Genomic DNA, 16511 nt, shown 5'->3' with positions numbered 1-16511 from the left:
TTTGATGCATCTGCGTATCACACTGTGTGGATTGCAGACTCTTCAAAAGCCTGGGGTTGCTTGTATCCCTAGTTATTTACCTGTGCAGGCAGCATTTAGCATTTGATCTGGATAATAGCATGCAGTGTAGGCTGAGACTTTTGTGGCACAGAAAGCTCCCTCTGGAATAGTTTGGATGGCAGCAGATAGCATCCTGGGGCTGTTTTACCAGGGAGATTGTGTATGGTTTAATTTCTCACAAGCGTTTCCATGTACTGTTAGTCAGATAATTCTGTCTACATATAAAAGGCTTTTTTTATGCTCTAAGACACCATCCTGTCAAAACACTGCTGGATCACCAAATATATGGCTGATAGCTGCCCTGGAGCTTTGATTTTTGAGGAATGCGCTGCATGCCTTGATGCAGAAAGAGACTAGTTTTGTGTCTGGGAGGAGTTGCTGGTGATGCCTCTCACCAGAGGGCTTATCTGGCCTCGGTTGGCTTTCACAGGCCCAGGAGGGTCTTGAATTTCCTGATTCTTCATTAGCAGCAATCATTCATTTGCATAACTTGTACAATGGCAGAAGAAATTCTATGTCCTAATGATGGATAACCTCGAGTACAGAAGGTGGGAGGAGGGGAAGAAGAGAACTGAAGTATGTTAAGCATGAGGTCTTTTTTAATCAACATCAGGGAATGGCAGGTCAGGCTTGTGATGAGAATTAAGTTCCTAATTCTGAGTGTTTGCATAATGCCTTTCATCTACAAAACACTTCCACAAATACTAATTAGTATGAATTACAGCTTGGCGATTACGAAAATAGGGCTGCAAAAGTCTGCGCAGATCGCTGATAACACAAAGTTCATAGGTTGTTTTTTTTTCTGTATTCAGAGTTTTGTATGAGACACTTTCCCTCCCTGCCCAAGTGCTTTGTGTTCCTTAAATATAAAATCTGAAGTACACATGGCAGTAGCTGCCCCAGTGTCCAGCATGTTCCCAGTGCATTGCATATCACCGAGGCAGTGATGTTTTGTTCCCACCGTCAGCACAACAGCGGCTCATCTTCTGGTGGGCTGGGTTTGTATGCTGATTGAGAGCAGTCTGCTTTGACCTTGCTGTCTTCAGTTTGCACATTGGTACGTTCTGTTTTAAAAACATTGAATGGTTAATGCCAACAAGTTAAATTTTTGAGGTGCCCCTGTGGTGGGTTGACCCTGGCTCGGCACCAGGTGCCCACCAAAGCCGTTCTATCATTCCCCCTTCCTCAGCTGGACGGGGGAGAGAAAATATAACAAAGGGCTCATGGGTCAAGATAAGGACAGGAAAGATCACTCGCCTATTACCATCACAGACAAAACAGACTCAACTTGGGGAAAATTAACTTAATTTATTGTCAATCAACCAGAGTAGGGTAATGAGAAATAAAACCAAATCTCAGAACACCTTCCCTCCACCCCTCCCTTCTTCCCAGGCACAACTTCACTCCCGGATTCTCTACCTACCCCCCCGCCAGTGGCGCAGGGGGATGGGGAATGGGGTTTACGGTCAGTTCATCACACGTTATTTCTGCCGCTTCATCCTCCTCAGGGGCAGGACTCATCACACTCTTCCCCTGCTCCAGCGTGGAGTCCCTTCCACAGGAGACAGTCCTCCACAAACTTCTCCAACGTGGGTCCTTCCCACAGGCTGCAGTTCTTCACAAACTCCTCCAGCCTGGGTCCCTTCCACAGGGTGCAGTCCTTCAGGAGCACACTGCTCCAGCGTGGGTCCCCCACGGGGTCACAAGTCCTGCCAGAAAACCTGCTCCAGCGTGGGCTCCTCTCTCCACAGATCAGCAGGTCCTGCCAGGAGCCTGCTCCAGCGCGGGCTTCCCACGGGGTCACAGCCTCCTTCGGGCATCCCCCTGCTCTGGCGTGGGGTCCTCCCCAGGCTGCAGGTGGATATCTGCTCCACCGTGGACCTCCCTGGGCTGCAGGGGGACAGCCTGCCTCACCATGGTCTTCCCCACGGGCTGCAGGGGAATCTCTGCTCCGGCGCCTGGAGCACCTCCTCCTCCTCCTTCACTGACCTTGGTGTCCGCAGGGTTGTTTCTCTTACATGTTCTCACTCGTCTCTCCGGCTGCTGTTTTCTCTCTGTCCCAACTTTTTTTTCCTTCTTAAAAATGTTATCACAGAGGCGTTACCACTATCGCTGATTGGCTCGGCCTTGGCCAGTGGCGGGTCCGTCTTAGAGCCGGCTGATATTGACTCTGTCGGACACAGGGGAAGCTTCCAGCAGCTTCTTGCAGAAGCCACCCCTGTAACCCCCCCCGTCCCCAGCTACCAAAACCTTGCCACACAAAGCCAATACACCAACACATGATGCTACAGCTGAAAAAAACAGTCAACCTGTCCTCATGCAAGGAGCCATGACATTGCCTTCTTAGGTGTGACTTTGAAAAAGTGTGAATGGTGACACCGGTGCAATCTTCCAGTTCCCCAAAATACAAAAAATTATAACAATGTCTCCTTTTCAGCCCTTCACTCCTTATTTTATTAATCTTGTTCCATTTTAAGTAAAGCAAAATCAAAGTTGTAATTGTAAATGCATATATATAATATACTTTATAGCTGCTGGTAACAATCTGCTGAAATAATTGAGTAGAAACACTTCAGCATGTGAAACTGGACCAGTTGTGAGATTTAAATGCTCTTTATTGTGCTGACATTCAACCTGATGGCTGGCTTGCACCTGACAGACTGCTTTGAATGGGTCTATGAAAGCTGCCTACAAAAAGCAAGTTCATATATTCTTTGTGGAAATGGCATATGGAGCTGACTAAAAGGGATCCTCAGTTCCACTGGAAAACTTGTGGGAGTTGACAAGTTGAAAAATTTTGGAAATCTCCACATAATGATCCAATTCTTGCTTAAAAATAGCGGTGTGCTCTGGTGCTTCGAATCATTCTCCTTGCACAGGAAGAGGTGGGGAAAGGGGAATTATAAACACTAAGCATATGAGTAAGAGATGTAAAAATCTCATGTTCCTTTGACGTGAAAAAGCCAAACTCTGCAGCAAGTGCCCCCACATTCGGTGGCAGTGTAACTCTTCTTCCTTGTCAGCGCTGCACCAACATGTGCAACTACAGGTTGCAGCTGTAAAGCCTGCCTGCAAAGGAGGACTGCAAATTCTCATGCCCCTGTTGCCAGTGATAATTTTTGGAGTGGTTTCTTCCTCACCTTCCAATTGGGCTAGTTTTGCACGTCTCTGCAGCTGCTGTGGGGATACAAGGTGGAGGGACTTGGAGCTCACAGTTTTCCTGTGAGCATTACTATCGGCTCTCTAAGGCTCAGTGAAGTGACACGAGCCCTGTTTGGTGCTCGGTCTGTGTTTGTTAGGCTTGCCCTCAAGAATAAGGCCAAGAAAAGTAGTTTTTAGAGCCAGCTCCTCTTGCAGGCTGAAGAGCGCATGTCTGTTGGGAAAAGACCTCTGCAGTAAGCTCTGTGGCTGTAGACTATAGAGAAATAATAATATACCACACCATATAACATATAATACTGTACATTCTCCTGTGCTTCTACAGAAAGCTCAGAGAAGTTGCTTTTGATCTCCATTGGACTTGTTTATGACCTTACAGTAGTTCCTAGATGTTTCCTTGTTCATCTTTGGTGTTTTGGAAATGATGGTTAAATCAAGCCATAATACAATGTGCTGTTTCTGCCTAATCCTGTCTGAAATGAATTTGTCAATGCAAAGCTGGCTGAGGAATCTGGGTTTCAGTAAGCAGAAAAAAATGAGATTGGAACCAGCATTAAAAACGGGTGGCAATATTTGGAAAGGATTGCATGACTTGTTCCCCTCTTTGCCAGTTATAACGATCTAGCGTTAATGTCCATCCTGGCTTTTAACACTGTTTCTCCATACTTCCTTATTTTTAGGGTTGGTCGACGGCCTGTACTGCTCTTCTCTGTCATATTCATTTTGATATTTGGACTGACTGTGGCGCTCTCAGTGAACGTGACCATGTTCAGCACACTCAGGTTTTTTGAGGGGTTTTGCCTGGCTGGAATAGTCCTCTCCCTGTACGCACTGCGTGAGTATGTCTTCATCACCCATCCAAATGTGTCTTATATTGAGTACGTGGTTCGCTGTTCTCTGGCTTCCCGCTTTCATCCAGACAGATCCAACCAGAATCGTATGGACTGAAAAAGCTTTAGCCTGAGTTTTGGTAAGGAGGTAGGGATTTTGCAGCTCTCTCTTTAGGTTGCTCCAGAGCAGTCTGTGAAGCCATTTGAGAGCTCATTCTAAGAGTTACAAAGTGGTTTGGGTTTGCTTATTGTTATTTAAACCTAGAAGTCATCTGTGTTGTAGCCATAATGTGTAATGGGAGTGGGTTTCACCTTGCACTATTGAGCTCAGTAGGAGACTCCCCACTTTTGCTGTGTCTGTAGCAGTATGTATTCTGGCACTTTTTCAGAAATTCCTCTGTTACTTGCAGCAAGAGATCCTGTGTCCCTGCCTCAGGATTGAAAAGTACAGAAAAGATATGTGAGAAGAAGAGCCCGAAGTCCTTTTATCAATATTTTGTTGTTGGGGTTTTTTTGTTGTTGTTTTTGTCTGTTTCATGGTGGGGGAAGATAACTGAGAGAAACTTGAGGGAAAGCTTGTAAGAAATATCTGCGTGCTCATACTGGGGTGACTGGTAAACTTGCAAAACATTTGAAAACCCCTTTCGGAGGCCTTGCTTTCAGAGAGTACATGTGTGATGTCACCAGCCTAATCTGTGTCCGTTGGATATGCTCCAGAGAGCTCTGTCTGCTTCTGCTTCCTTGGCTGTTTGTAATTAACAGCTAGTACCACACCAACTGAGGAAAACACGAAATTTCTCCCTCTTTATTATGGCTCTGGAAAAGTATTATCTAACTATATCCTGGAAGTTGCTGTACAGAAATTTATAAATTTTTATTTAGTTCTTATTGTAGATGGTATCTAACCCATCAAGATTTAGCACAATATCCTTACTCTGCATGGAGTGTTTCATAGCATTAAGTTCCACAGTTTTTCTTTTGTTTTCAGTCTGCACCAAGGGGAAAGAAGCCTGACTAGAGTATACAAGAGTTGCACTTCTTTGTTATAGCTGATGTGGTACCCAAGATGGTTTTGGCTTTGGGTTTTTTTTTCTTCTCTCGCCTTTGGTTATGTAATCTCTAGTGAGAACTTTTCACCAAAACCCAAAACTACCACTGAAGACATCACACTTTTATTGGGAAGTGTTTTAACGTGTGTGGTTCCTGTGGGAGGGGGCTTCAGCCATTACCAGTATGACATTCAGCTGGAAATTAGGCTTGTTGGGATTTTTCAAAGCCCAGTGCAGCATGTTATTTTTTTCTTGGTTGGTGGTTTGGTTTTTTTTTTTAAGACAGTCATTGCAACTGAAGATTTTCATGGGGAAATGCCATCTAAGTAAAAGTTCCATTATGGACATTTTGAGACCAGAGCGAGAGAGTGCATGTGTCACCTTAGATCAGACCATAGCTTGCCAGCCAAGGCTTTCATTCAGCAATGGGAGATCCTGGTTAGTTCATGCTCTGCTTGATCCAGAGCAAGGATTTGAGTCTGATTTTCACCCCCCACCCCCCTCCCCAATTCAAGTGTTTGCTATAACCACTGCTGTCTGGATAGACAATGCATGAATAGAGTTGGTAGGTGTTAGGAAAGATCTGTGTGAAATTAGCTGCAGCCTGAACATCAGTGTACTTCTGTGGAAGTAAGAAAATGTGGAAGATGCAGCACCTGCACCTCTGGTAAATCTTCTGACCTTCTGTCTGGAGAGGTGAGGGGAGTGGATTTTTCTGTATTAAATACTTTCAATTAAAAAAAAAAAAAGTTGTCATCTTGGTGTAGAGTAGTGGGAGAGGATTAATCCCTAAAGCCTTAAGAGAATGGGAGTAACAGGGTTTTTTGTTTGTGGTGGTGGTTTTTATTTTAGTACTCATAATCTGTTAGGCTTCCTCTCAATTTAGATTTACTATCTTTCCCTTTCTGCTGGAGTCTGTAGCATGCCATAGCACTCCTTTCTGGAGTCATCTTCTGTTTCATAGCCCCTCTTCCCTTTCTCTTAATGGCCTTGATTTCTTCCCCTGGAGGTTTGTTGCCCCTGAATTCCCAGCTGGCTGCCCTGAGCAGGACAATAGAAAGTGGAAAGTTTGATCTGCTAGACACAGTCATTAGCCAAAATTTTCAAAGCTACTGTGCAGAAGCAAACTGTATAGGCTTGCATGGCCTGCAAAGGTAATTAGCCTGCCACAGGGATCCTTTTACACTGTGTTGAGCTTGCTAGTTGTGCTTGGATTTATGGCCTGCCTAAGGGAAATTGTAAATAACAGTCCTGGATGCTTTGGGAGTGGGAAAAGCACCGAAGTGCTGTCTTCAAAAGGCAGAGCTGCCAAGGTCGAGTTGCCCTCACCATTCAAACCGCACTCTTAGTAGCCTAGCCCTGTTTTCCTACCTGTCTGCCCTAAGGTGCAGAGTGAGCCCGGGGATGAGCCTTGCCTTCTGTGGAGGGACAGCACTGAGCCCGAGCCCCCGGTGCTTCTCTTCAGGCGTTCCTCAGTGTTGTAGTGAGCTGGCTTCTTGTGGCCTCCAAGTACAGCCTCTTGCCTGGAGCTTCTTGGGACTTGTCTAAAGAAACCACTTTTGGATGTTGATTTGTTAAACTGAGAAGTTTTCCTGCAGCTGCTGTAGTTTTGTGGGAAAAGGTGTTTCAGGTGAAATTTCTAGTGAACCTGCAGGAAGAGACAGGCTTTGTGTGGGTGATGGTGCTTGCTGCGAAGGAGGGACACAGAGGAGAAATGAACCTGGGGCTTTCTCCTCCCGGGTGCTGCTGGTCATTGCACCATCTAGGAGAAGGAAAGGCAGTTAATCCTCTTCCACTGAACAAACACATGCAGCTTTGAAAGGCTTTTGCTTCATGATGTGGAGGGGGGGAGCTTCTACCATCTTCCAGAAGTGATTTCCTGCTGGGTGCTGACCTTCAGTGGGTTCCTGTGCTCTGGAGCAGCTGGCACATGTCTGGTGTGGTCAGGCACCAGCAAGGTCCTCGGGAAGCTCTCCCCAGGAGGGCGAAGTGGCTCCCGATGTGCCATGCTCGGCAGTCATCTGATGCACAGAGCTGGAGCTGCCTGCTGCGATATGCTGGTTGGGTCCCCTGCTATGTTTTCTGAGCAGATTTCTGTGGAAATGGGCCACCCGTTGTTGGAGGAGGGTGCTGAGACTGGAGGCAAAATCTCCTGGAAAGAGAGGTGGTGGAGGGGTGGTAAGGAACACTCTGGCTGCGGTGGTTGGAAGGGGATGTACGGCCGGCCCAGCAGTTAAATGTAGGAAAGAATGTAAACGGGGGGCTGGAGGAGGGCAGGCTGCTTAAGAGAAAGCAGGGCAAAAGCCATTTTTTTTCTGAGGGTGCCTTTTGTTCCAGTTTGTTTGTTGTTGCGTGCGTGTCCAGGGGGAAAGCACAGGCATCCTGCACCTGCTGGCTCAGCACGGTTGGATGCACGGTGCCGTAGCCTGCTGCCCAGCTGAAGGAGAGGAGGTTTGAGTTTACCCATCGCGGTGGAAAGCCCTAAGCCAGTCCTGTGAGGATTTTCCTTTGGACAGGCCGAGAGGGAGGGGAAGAGGTGTGGGAGCCCTGAGCAGGGACACACGTGCCTGAGTAATGCCTCAGCTGGTGTCTGCGGACTCGTCCAGCAGGCGAGGTGTGCCACTCTTACTGCAAATAGCTCTGCTTGCTGGTCGCAACTCACGTGGGACAAAGTACGCTCGGCAAATGTGGAAGTCACGGGAGAGAGCAAATCTGGTTATCTCAAGGGTGGGGAGGGTGTTGCTTCTGGGTCACGTTAGTCTCGCTGGGGCATTGCCTCGGCCATGACCACGGGCAGCCTTTTCCTGTGTGCTTCTGCAGAAGGCCAGATGGTGCGGCTGACTCAGCACGGGTCCCTTCCTTAGGGCTCGCCTTCACGAGCTGGTGGGAGCTGATGCAAGAGGTCTCATGGCTGAGGGCAGGAGTTCACCCTCCCCATTCTCCCCCTCTCCTCTCGCACGCTGCTGCCCAAGCCGCGCCGGTGCCAGCGTCTGCCTGAGCCCTCTGCAAGGGAAGCCATCCACCTTCCCTCTGGAGAAGACCAGGCGTGCTGTTGTCAGTGGGATGTGCCCTCTGATCTTGTCTGCTTTTCTTTTGGGAGATCCTCTGCTGGGCGTCATGTCCCCTGTGCTGGCTGAGCATGGGGGATAGGGCGGGAGCATGGCCCCACGCCAGGCAGGGCCGGTTAAATGGATGAAGGGAGGCGAGGGTTCCTTTCCAGCTGATCGCTTCCTATGCCCTACCTGTCTCCTCCCCAGTGTCCCTGCTTTTGTCCCTTTCTGGAGTCAAAGCTGGGATGATGATATTAATTAAACTGTTTAAGGGGGAGTAGAGGAAGAGTTGTATTTTTCTGGCAAATGCTCCTGGCGGGTTTAACGAGCCTCCCATTAAAGTGCTGTGTGCCATCACTAATGAGTGTACCTGAGCTCAGACAGCACAAGCCATGGCGTGGATTTGCACACAATTGCAGGCTGGTCAGCAGTTTCATGGGTGACTGAACTATAGATTATGCTGCAAAATTAGAAAGTCTAGACTTGAATGAACTACTCAATAGACTCTGGAAATAGCTTTGCCGAAAGGGAGACAACATTTTCTCAGGTTGAAGTGAGGAAGCAGGGCTGCCCCTCCAATGCGTAGTAGCAGAAAGAGCAGGCACGTTGTTTCTCTTTCACTGTTAGGAGAAAAAGGGTAGAAACGCTGTTGAAAATCATAGGTTGTGCTTCAGAAGCCTGGAGAAGCTTGGCAAAGGCTTCCAGACTGGTTAAGATGTCCAGCTGTGATGCATCTTTCTCATTTATAGCTAGGTCAATCTAACCTGTTACTCCTGTAAATTACACAGGCACTGATCTGAGAGAGGCTAAATGTGGGCTTTTCTTTTTTTTTTTTTTTTTTTTTTTTTTAAAAACATGTATCCTGGAAAGCTAGAGTGGTGTGCTAGAAAGCTTGCTTCAGGCTGAAGAATAAGCAAGTACCCAAACAGAGCATGGAAGCCTCTGGGTGTTGGGCTGTAGTGATGTCAGATTTGTAAAATAATTTTGCTTCCAGTCAGGTGTCAGTATAAAGGGTGAGAATTATCTCTCTCTTCTTTTTTTTTTTTTTTTTTTTTCCCTCCCCTCTTTCCCTCCCTCCCAGAAGTGTATAGACTCTGAGATCCTGGAGCATCGCAAGTTTATAATTCCCACCTCTCTTGGAGTTTGAATGGTATAAACAATATAATTGCTTGATTTTATTCTCCATTTTCCTCTCCTGACTCTTCAGTAGCAAGCATGGCCTTGGCTGAGCAAGGCAGGTGAAGCACTGGAAACCACAGGCTCTGAAGTTATTCTGTGTAATCTGAACCGGCTCAATAAATAGCTCTGCAAAGCATTCCCAAATCGGAGAATGTGGAAAACATCTGACTCCTTTCCAGTGCACTGACATGTGCGTTCGCTCTGCAGTAACGTGCAGTTCTCTCCACTGACAGGTCTGTGATAAGATCAAGGTTGTTAAGCCACCTACCTTCTGTTTATGTAACCAGCCTTTCCTTGCTCTGAGTCACTTGATGCAGATCTAGTAGGAGTGATCATAGAGGGATCCACTGAACAAAAATCTTACTGGATCACCCTAAAGTGACCATTAATTGTTAAATGATGCAGAAGCACTTTGTTTAAATAGTAGCCACAGGCTGTTCTAACATTGAGATGGGATGTGAGTTTCTAGAAACGGCACCTCTGCATTTTTAATAGCTTTGTGTAAGAACTGTTAAAAAAAAAAAAAAAAATAGCATGCGGTAGGAGCACTCCAGCTACTCAAAAAAAGGACTGTGCGTGCCTTTTATCAAATGCCTGGGGGCTCAATTTATGCAAGAGTGGAAAAGGTTATTGGAATTACAGTACTCTCCTTATAAGTATAAATCTTCCTTACTCTACATTGCTTCCTTCAGTACAATCAAATTATGACTCCTTGTATAATCTGATGGCCTCTTTCTCCTCAGTACTTCCTCCGAGTTTCCTTCCCTTTTCGGATGGTCAGAGTGGGTATGGGCTCTTCTAGGGACATGGTGTCTGCCGTTGGGGCATGGGTTATCATCCTTATGTTAACCCCTACAAACCGTGTTCTGGAGCAGATGTGCCCTTGAAGCATTGCTAACATATTGTCCCGAATCCTGGAAAAACTGTACCATTTGAGGCAGCCCATTTGAAATTAATTTATACAATATCTTAAAGTATGCCAAAGGGGAATGAAAGGAGGATCTTTCTAAAGCTCCTTGGGAGGTTAGAAGGTGTTTGGTTAATGCAGAAATTGCAGTAGGATCTAATTTTAATCAATTTTTCCATTTCAGTTGCTGAAAATCTTGTGTGTTGTCAATGTGACAAAAAGCCCAAGGAGTTAATTTTATTTGAGGTACTTTTTGTATTACTGGTCAATTGGGAATGCAATTAAGATGCAACACTGCAGCTCTGATGATGACAATCAGATGAGATTAGAGTACACTTGCAATTTCCCCAGCTCAAAACACAGCTTGCATTTACCACTTAAAGTGTCTGCCTTTTAATTGTTCCAAACCAGCTCCAGCAGTTCGGGTATGCTCAGTATGCGAAATCTCACCTTCTGTCATGCAAATACTTGTAACTGTAACTGTTCAGGATTGTAATGACACTTTTAGGGATTTTTGTAATTTTTTTTGTTATCTGAGCAATGTCAAATAGACTCATAAGTCTGCTCATCCCTGTTGCGCAGCTAAGAGCTTGCCACCGCTGAAAGGAAATGAGAGGGGCTCCTTTCTTCCCCTTCCAAATTCCTTTGCATTGCCTCAGCTGCTTACACGACCATGGCTTCGAACTATAAGGAAGCGTTTAAGATGGGTGTATGGTTAAATCCAGAAAGTTGCCTTTCACTTGCAACTGCTTGGCTAAGGTGTTAGAGCCTTACTGTAAGAGTAAATTGTAAAGTGTCTGTTCCCCCTGCTGCTTTTTTTTTTTTTCCTTTCCTGTTGTAAGAGCTTTTCCTTGCTATGTAGCTCCAAGCTAGTATTCAGCATTGTGGCGGGTTGCTGGTAGCAAAAGCTTCACATAATGCGTGTGCACGCATCCATGCAAGCCCTGTCCAGAGCGACTGATGCTCCCGTCGGGATGTGGGTGGTCTGTATCTTGCAGAGTCCTTTGGCTGCTGTGCACCGGCCTCCCTCCTGAGAGCGGGTCTCGGTAGTACTGCCGAGGAGTCCTCCTGGCAGGAGGAGAGCGTTCCACCACAGCGGTCAGGTCTGCTCCTTCTCACCGGCAAATTAAAACCTTCCCACTATGCCCTGTCCAGTGCCTGAGCTCCGACTACTTGGCTTGTTTTGGCTGAGAAACGGTTATGTCCTTCGCAGTTACAAGGGCTTGATAGTGCAGCAATGTTGTATCACTCGTGTATGTCTGATATTGTTGCAGGTTTATGGTTAATCCCATACTTCCATGATCTGAAAGGTATGTTGTGGGTTTTTTTTTCCTCTGAGAAATGCAAGTGTTTTGGAGACAGGGATGTGAAAGCTGTGTCAGTTCTGATTTTTTTTAAATGAATTTTTTATTTTATTTTTTCCTAGCGGGAAACTGAATTTGTTGCAGGGAGCGTCAGGGAGAAGTCGTACATATAAAGCCTATTCTGCTAAGTCTGTTGGCTTACTGAGTTTTAGCTATCCTGTTCCTCAGCTGTGTCCTTACACTTGGCAGAACTTGAAAACTGGATGGGCTAGTGTTGGAAATGAGATGGGCAGCAACAAGCTCAGGAGCTGCCCTTAAGGTAGTCAGCATACAGGGTTGGATTTTTTTTTTCCCCAGCTGCTTCTTCCAGTGAGACACGAGTGTATGCACATTTCTCGTGTGCATGTGTTAACTTTCTGCTGCAAAAGGAAGCACGCATAGGTTCATAAATCACCTATGAATGAATAGTGCTTTACTTCCTTTTCCTGCCTGTCCCTGCAGGTTAGCTCATCAGGAAAATGCAAGCCAAATTATCATGGCAACAGGATGCGCATAGAGGAAAAACCATGTGAATGAGGAAGGTGGATTTAGGAGTTATCTGTAGTGACTTGAATATTCAAGTCCAGCAACAAATGTCAGCACACATTCACATAAATATTTATGTGCCTTTCAAGAAGAACCATAATTTAACAAGGCTAGCCAAATTTCCATCCCCAGTCATGCAGACATGACTCCTATTTTCTCGCTTACAAATAACATAACCCTGTGGGATTTTTACTAGTTCAAGTTAATTAAATTTCACTCAAAGCATGAAATTTGCAGGCAGTGCTTGCTGCAGTATTTCTACAAATGCATACTATTTAGTCAGATACAATAAAAAGTTCACTTTTGTTTTAATTCTTTGTTTTATTTGTTGCCAGTCTACAGAATTTAATCACACATGGTGTACTGGTGCTCATATCACTCATTTTTCTTTTTTGAAGAAAACTGCTCAATGTTGCATTGCAGTTGAATTTGTTTATAAGTCATATGCTGCAATTACTGATGGACCTAAAAGTATGAGCTATGTTTTTGTCTTTTGAGAACATCTGGTCCCTTCTTAAATGAATTGTACATACACTTACGTAGTTTTTAGAGATAAGTTGAGACATAAGTGCTTGTTAGTATCTTGAAAACTTGTTTGCTCACATTCTTTGAATTCTAGTTATGGTACGAATTGTGAGAGAAGAAATCAGTTTACTGAAGTCTAATGAATGATGTGCAAATCTTTGCAAGCACTACTCCAGTTTTGCATATATGAGCTGTATGTCTGCTTTAGTTACCCATACACTCAGTAAGGAATCTATCAACTATAGATAATCTTGAATTTAGGCTTGGTAATAAAACAGGTAGTATCTTGGAGAAAAAGGGTGTTTGAAAAAGGCTCCATGGCTTGGAAATGTAGCTGTCCCGTGATGAACAGTGTCTGTGCTGAACTGTGGGAGGGAGCATCGTCCAGTATTTGCATCAGAAGTTCTAGATCCACATTTCTGCACCACTCTTGGTGATTCCCCCAGCTCCTGGATGCCCCAGCATCTCTAACTGGCTGTGTTCAGAGGAATTCAAGGCAGACTAACCATTCTTGTGGCTTCTCCTTCCAGCTTTCTGTCCTATTCCCGTGGCACAGATCAACCTCTTGCAGCGCAAACTATTAGCTCATACACTGATGCCTCAGTCCTCTTCCATACAGTCAGGCATTGAAGTGCAAATACATCTCTATCAGTGGCTTACCTCACATGTTCCATATGTTAAGTTAAGGACATGCATTTCGTTCTGCTGCTCTTTATTCTCCAAGAATAATCTCTGGCAGACACAGCAGTGGAGCACAATGTTTGCACATGCCTCAGCCAGCCGAGGACATGAGAAGTGCCTCAGTGCAGTGGAAGAGGGCAAGCTCTGCTGGAGCACTATGCACTGTAATTAATAATTCTGTTAAAAATGCAGACTGGAAGACCCATGTGCCCCAGTACTAAAGCGTAGGTGGGTTACTTTATGTACCATCTGTTATCAAACACTTGAGACTAATTCCCTGGAGAAATGAGGAGGGCATTTTCTCCATGAAGCATTCAGTTCAATAGATATTTAAGCACATGGACCAGGGACTGTTGTCTAAACTAAATAAATTAATCCCTAGACTTTTCTGCTTGATGTGAAACTGCTGTCCAGAAGGAACAAAGTGCTGCTCTGTCAGCTCTTCAAGGGCCTTCTTCAGTTCCAGTGCTGCTTCCACCCTGATTTCAGTCCTGTACTGTTAGGCAGTGTAGCTGTCTCCTGGATATAGAGCATTCAGTTTACAGCTTTATAAGAGAAGTCAGAAGAAAGAAAAGTAACAAAAAACACACAGGAAGCAGAATCAATAATGTGGTGAGGCAAAAAGCAATATAAGGGAAGAAATATTTTTTTTATTATAGCAAACAAAAATGGATTGAAGGCAGGGAGGAAAAACAAGAGCAACTTAAAAAGATTGTATAATGGTAGAAGTAGCTTATGTGGTGAAATTGCAACCAGGGTTCCTAATAAAATCCCATTTTTGTTTCATTTATAGCTTTGACTTTGAAATGGAGTTTTTGCCTAGAACTTGACTGACGTGTTTTTCAAGGCACAAAACCAAATCTGTGTTTCTAGGAAGCTTGAGGAAAATTAATTAAAGAGCTTTTGAATTATAGATCCATTAAAAATGACTCTGCTTTGAAAGTTAAATAAATAAATAAAGCTGTCAGTGTTAGTCATCTACTGGAAAAAATGGCTTCTTTTGTATCTGTACAGTAGAGAAACCCAATTACTGAATTCCAATGCTTTGGAATTTGGGCAGGAGAAGCTTTGATGATACCAACCTTGACTCTACCCATATGACTCCTTTCAGATGTCATGTGTGAGTTTAGAGTTGTGAATCAGCCTGAAGCATCGTCCCATCCCGCTTTTTTTTTTTCTTTAGTTTCTGTGCTAAGCCTGGAAGAAAATATGCAAAGTTCAATCCGCATCTTGTAAACTTTTAACCTGATTGATTTGACTTTTTCAGAAGACAAACTTTACCCTTTTTGACTGAGTGCTGCATTTCAATAAAATAAGTATTCATGCAGGTGCCTTTCTTCCCTTCCTGACCCTTTCTTTAATGGTGGTCTTTGGCTGAGGGTAGGTGCTTCGTATGGGTCTAGGGTCACTAGCATGTGGCAAAGCAGAGAAAAAGAATGGCTGATGGATGACCCAAAGAAGGAAAACGAAGAGAATAGAATATACAGTATGTACCACAACTGGCTCTTCTCTCTTGCTGCTGCTAAGAGAGAACGTGACAGATATTCTTCTAAAATAAGAAATCTGCTCCTCTCCAGTGAAGAATAATAGCAGCAATTAAAGATTTCACATCCTAGTTATTTTGGAAACAGAAACACGACCAGACGAAGCTGGCAGCGCGGCGTGCTAGCTTGTGTGAATCTGAGTAGCGCTGCTGTCTCGGTGCTGTACTTTGCTGGGATCCTGGCTGGGAGCTCTCAGTGCCTGGTGGGACTTGCACTGGAGATACTAGTGCTTTTTCCTGCCTGGACAGCTTTGCGTATGACTTCTGTTCTGATTAAGAAACACTTATTTACCCATAGTCTGTGTCCCTTCTTCAGGCCACCAGTGCATGTCCTGCTTGCCCAGTGCCACTCAGCTGCAAGCCAACAGTTGCAGCGTGGCTCTGCTCAAAGCAGCACAGTGCAGATGAAATACCTCACAGAAGTGGACTTCTTGGAGAAATAACCCACCTGCCTCTCCAAGAAGGAGAGGACCTTTTATTTATGTTCATATACAAAAAAAGATCCTTTCTGCCCTGATTGCTGGGAGTAGTTAAAATCTCAGATTGACAGGGCAGGAACTGGCTGAAGCTTTTGCCCTGCAGGAGAATCTGACAGCAGCTCAGGCACAGCCTAAGCTGCCCGGCTCTGCCTGCTCCAGGTCTGCCCATCCTTCCCTGGCTGGTGCTCCCACCTACTGCTGGCCCTACAGTGAACTGATTCAAGGGTGTAAACCAGCAGAAAACTATTGATTTTGTTGTTTGGTTTGGTTTTAAGTCAGTTTTCCCCGTGGGCTTTCTCCCCCTAAAAGCTCACCGCAGGGTCGGATGAGCATGGGCCGGCGGAGGAGGAGAGCAGGAGCAGGTGACTGGGGAGTCAAGGAGAGAGGAGAGACTGCAAGAGCCATGATACAAATTCGACTTGCTGCAGTGCCCTGCTGCAGACAGAGTTTAAGAGCTCTTGTGGCTTGCTTGTAGTGCAGATGAATCAATTCTTGCAAGCTTATTGCAGCAACCTTAGGTCAGGAAATTCTCTTGGTGAAAACAGATTAGGCTGTTACAAGTCACCGTGAAGCTTGCTTTTATTTAGTGCAGGTCATTCTTGAACTTGGGATTTAAAACTTCTTTGTTGCAGGCTTTTTAAAGATTAGACAGTGTTTAATTGCATCTTGGCAGAGACAGCAGCTCTAATATGTTTAGAAACGTACGTCTTGGACAGGTTGACGTTTCCTCCCAGGATAGCTGTCTTTGAAGTAGTAGCAGATGGAAGTCCTTCCACCACTTCTAGGCACTGACTAACTTGTCTTGGAGAAGAGTGGATAAACTGGCAGCAGAGAAAAGGATTCTTAAAAAATAATTTATAGAGATCTGTATGGCTTTAACTTTATTTACTTCAGCTTTCAGAGTGAGGATACCGGCTTTGGATTTATTTAAAACTTCTGAAGCTCAGTTGGAGAACCAAATATCACTAGGTCTCGGTTGTGAGATTTCGACTTTTTTGGCTGGCTTTTCTTAGCAACATCCAAATTAGTGAATAAATAGAAGCCTCCAGTCTGCCGATGACAACAAATAATCTGTGATTAAAACATCTTGATCATGGATTTGGCAGTCTTAAACCTTCAGGAGGAGAAACGCAGACCATCAATCTGATATTACAGTACTA

The 16511-nt window shown here is 44.9% G+C and overlaps 1 protein-coding gene across 1 annotated transcript in view; it reads left to right on the top strand.

Moving 5' to 3' along the window:
- SLC22A23 (solute carrier family 22 member 23) overlaps window positions 1-16511 on the top strand; it is a 120495-nt gene that overhangs the window by 21984 nt on the left and 82000 nt on the right. Inside the window, 1 exon segment of the mRNA XM_030041836.2 lies at window positions 3900-4054. Coding sequence (XP_029897696.2) covers window positions 3900-4054 — 155 coding nt within the window.

Source organism: Aquila chrysaetos, chromosome 18 (assembly GCF_900496995.4).
Source record: "Aquila chrysaetos chrysaetos chromosome 18, bAquChr1.4, whole genome shotgun sequence".
Lineage (NCBI taxonomy): Eukaryota > Metazoa > Chordata > Aves > Accipitriformes > Accipitridae > Aquila > Aquila chrysaetos.
This window is presented reverse-complemented; position numbering and strand designations above follow the sequence as displayed.